This window comes from Sphaeroforma arctica, assembly GCF_001186125.1.
Source record: "Sphaeroforma arctica JP610 unplaced genomic scaffold supercont1.6076, whole genome shotgun sequence".
Classification (NCBI taxonomy): Eukaryota; class Ichthyosporea; order Ichthyophonida; genus Sphaeroforma; species Sphaeroforma arctica.
In genome coordinates this window covers 1-1,762 of record NW_014034482.1, presented here as the reverse complement: position 1 = coordinate 1,762, position 1,762 = coordinate 1, and the positions used below count along the sequence as shown (strand labels likewise).

General features: G+C 44.6%; 1 protein-coding gene across 1 annotated transcript; it reads right to left on the bottom strand.

Moving 5' to 3' along the window:
- Nucleotides 1–563: 563 nt before the first annotated feature.
- SARC_15408 (hypothetical protein) lies at nucleotides 564–1,691 on the bottom strand (the record flags this gene model as incomplete). The annotated part of the gene is made up of 2 exons (XM_014290470.1): nucleotides 564–756; nucleotides 1,546–1,691. Coding segments are annotated over 2 exons (339 nt in total), but the record flags the coding sequence as incomplete, so codon positions are not given.
- Nucleotides 1,692–1,762: the final 71 nt, after the last annotated feature.

Genomic DNA, 1,762 nt, shown 5'->3' with positions numbered 1-1,762 from the left:
ATATAGATATATGTATATATATTGGCAGCCGAAAATAATATGCAGAAGAAGTGATGTAATGACTTGAGAGTATCGGTCGCAGAACAATTCACTTTGCGATCATCAAAGTAGTGTACCTGAGCGATGATGCACTATAGATAGATAGCATATTATTGATGGTATGCCGATCATTTGCTCTTGGAATGACCCTTGAGCGTGCAAGCCCATGTGAGAGAGAATGATTTACCTGGATTTAATACGTATTGTCCTCAACCAGCGTCAAATGTGTTCCGAGTATGTTATTCGGCGAATGGTGTAATTGAGGGGTTTTTTTACCGTGGTAAATTTGGTTGTTCCAATAGTTCTTGCTACGAATGCACATATACAACGAGTATCAAGCATATAAGAGCCACTCAAGCATGTATGTATTACCGAGCACCGCATACCTGCCTCGGCTTTGGGCCAAGACTGACCTAATAACTCAGGGCGTGTATGTGTTTCGATACAATGGCACAAATCCAAATACGCTCGACTGCTCAAACAGCCGCTGGGTGACTTATTTCAAGGCCAAACGCTTTCAACGCTTATTTATATGCGTTGTATGAGCGCTGGTGCGATGTACATACATCGAACAGCTCTTCCGCAAATCCTTTGTGGAATGCCGTGGCGTCTGCGTACAGCAACAGCGCCCGCTGTGTGTTTTGGCTCAAAACTCGGATGTCTGAGATTGGCTTCTGAATCAGCACGCGCTGGTCACAGTACTTCACCGAATGAAATCTGGGAGTCAAAAGCACAAGCAAACAACAGTCAATGTCTTGCGATATCCGAATCTGCATCAGCACAGCCGCATTGTATGTGACTGGCAGCTGAGCGAATACTAAGAAAATCCACATTATGGGCAATTGGAGTATTCGATACTTTGTGTTCTCCACACGAAGTGAAAGGATATCACAAACCATCCACCCGGAAAAATGAACTCTAGCAAGACAACCTCTCTGCTGAATTTATGAAGTTAAATACTCGCGCTATGAAATTCACCACTGGGCGAAAATTTGTCTTCGATGACCCACTCTTCCACCACTGTATACCACCCACTGACTGTCGAGATTAACTGTCCGAGGGTTGGATCCAAACCAGACCATGCCTTGTGATCAACAAAGCTGCCAATATATAATTTTGGGTATAGTCTTTCCATTGTACAACCAACACAAGACAGAGAATTATTGCCGTTGACTGCACCACGACCTTCCTAGCCTACAAAGTCTCCACAAAATCTCTCATACTGAGTCACCAGTCTCCCAACCACCACTTCAGGTATGACTCTCCCAATGTACCACTCACACCATGTAAAAACTTACCATCAATTGGCCTCCTATTACTTGTTATACGGTAAAAGACCCCCATTGCACAACTCATATCACTTGAAAATCCGTCATGTATTGCCCTAATACCACTTTACATAACGTAAAATACCCCCATTGCACCTCCCTTATCCTTTGCAAATTCACCACCAATTGCCCTACCACAGACCACAAATAGAAAGAATGCTTCTGTGGCGCCACTCACGTTTGGGTATAGTTCTCCCACTGTACCGCCCACACCATGTCCGGTTTGAGTCCAGTGTTTGTTGGTTCTGAGCCGCGATGGTACTCGATGGTTGGAGTTTCCAGCGCTCGTTCTTCTGGCGGTGCGTTCAGGTCATCAGCTACCCACTGCAATGCACAATTTAGGCTGAGGTAGAAAAGGAAAGTATCTAGCGTGAATGGATATATATTGCGCAGGT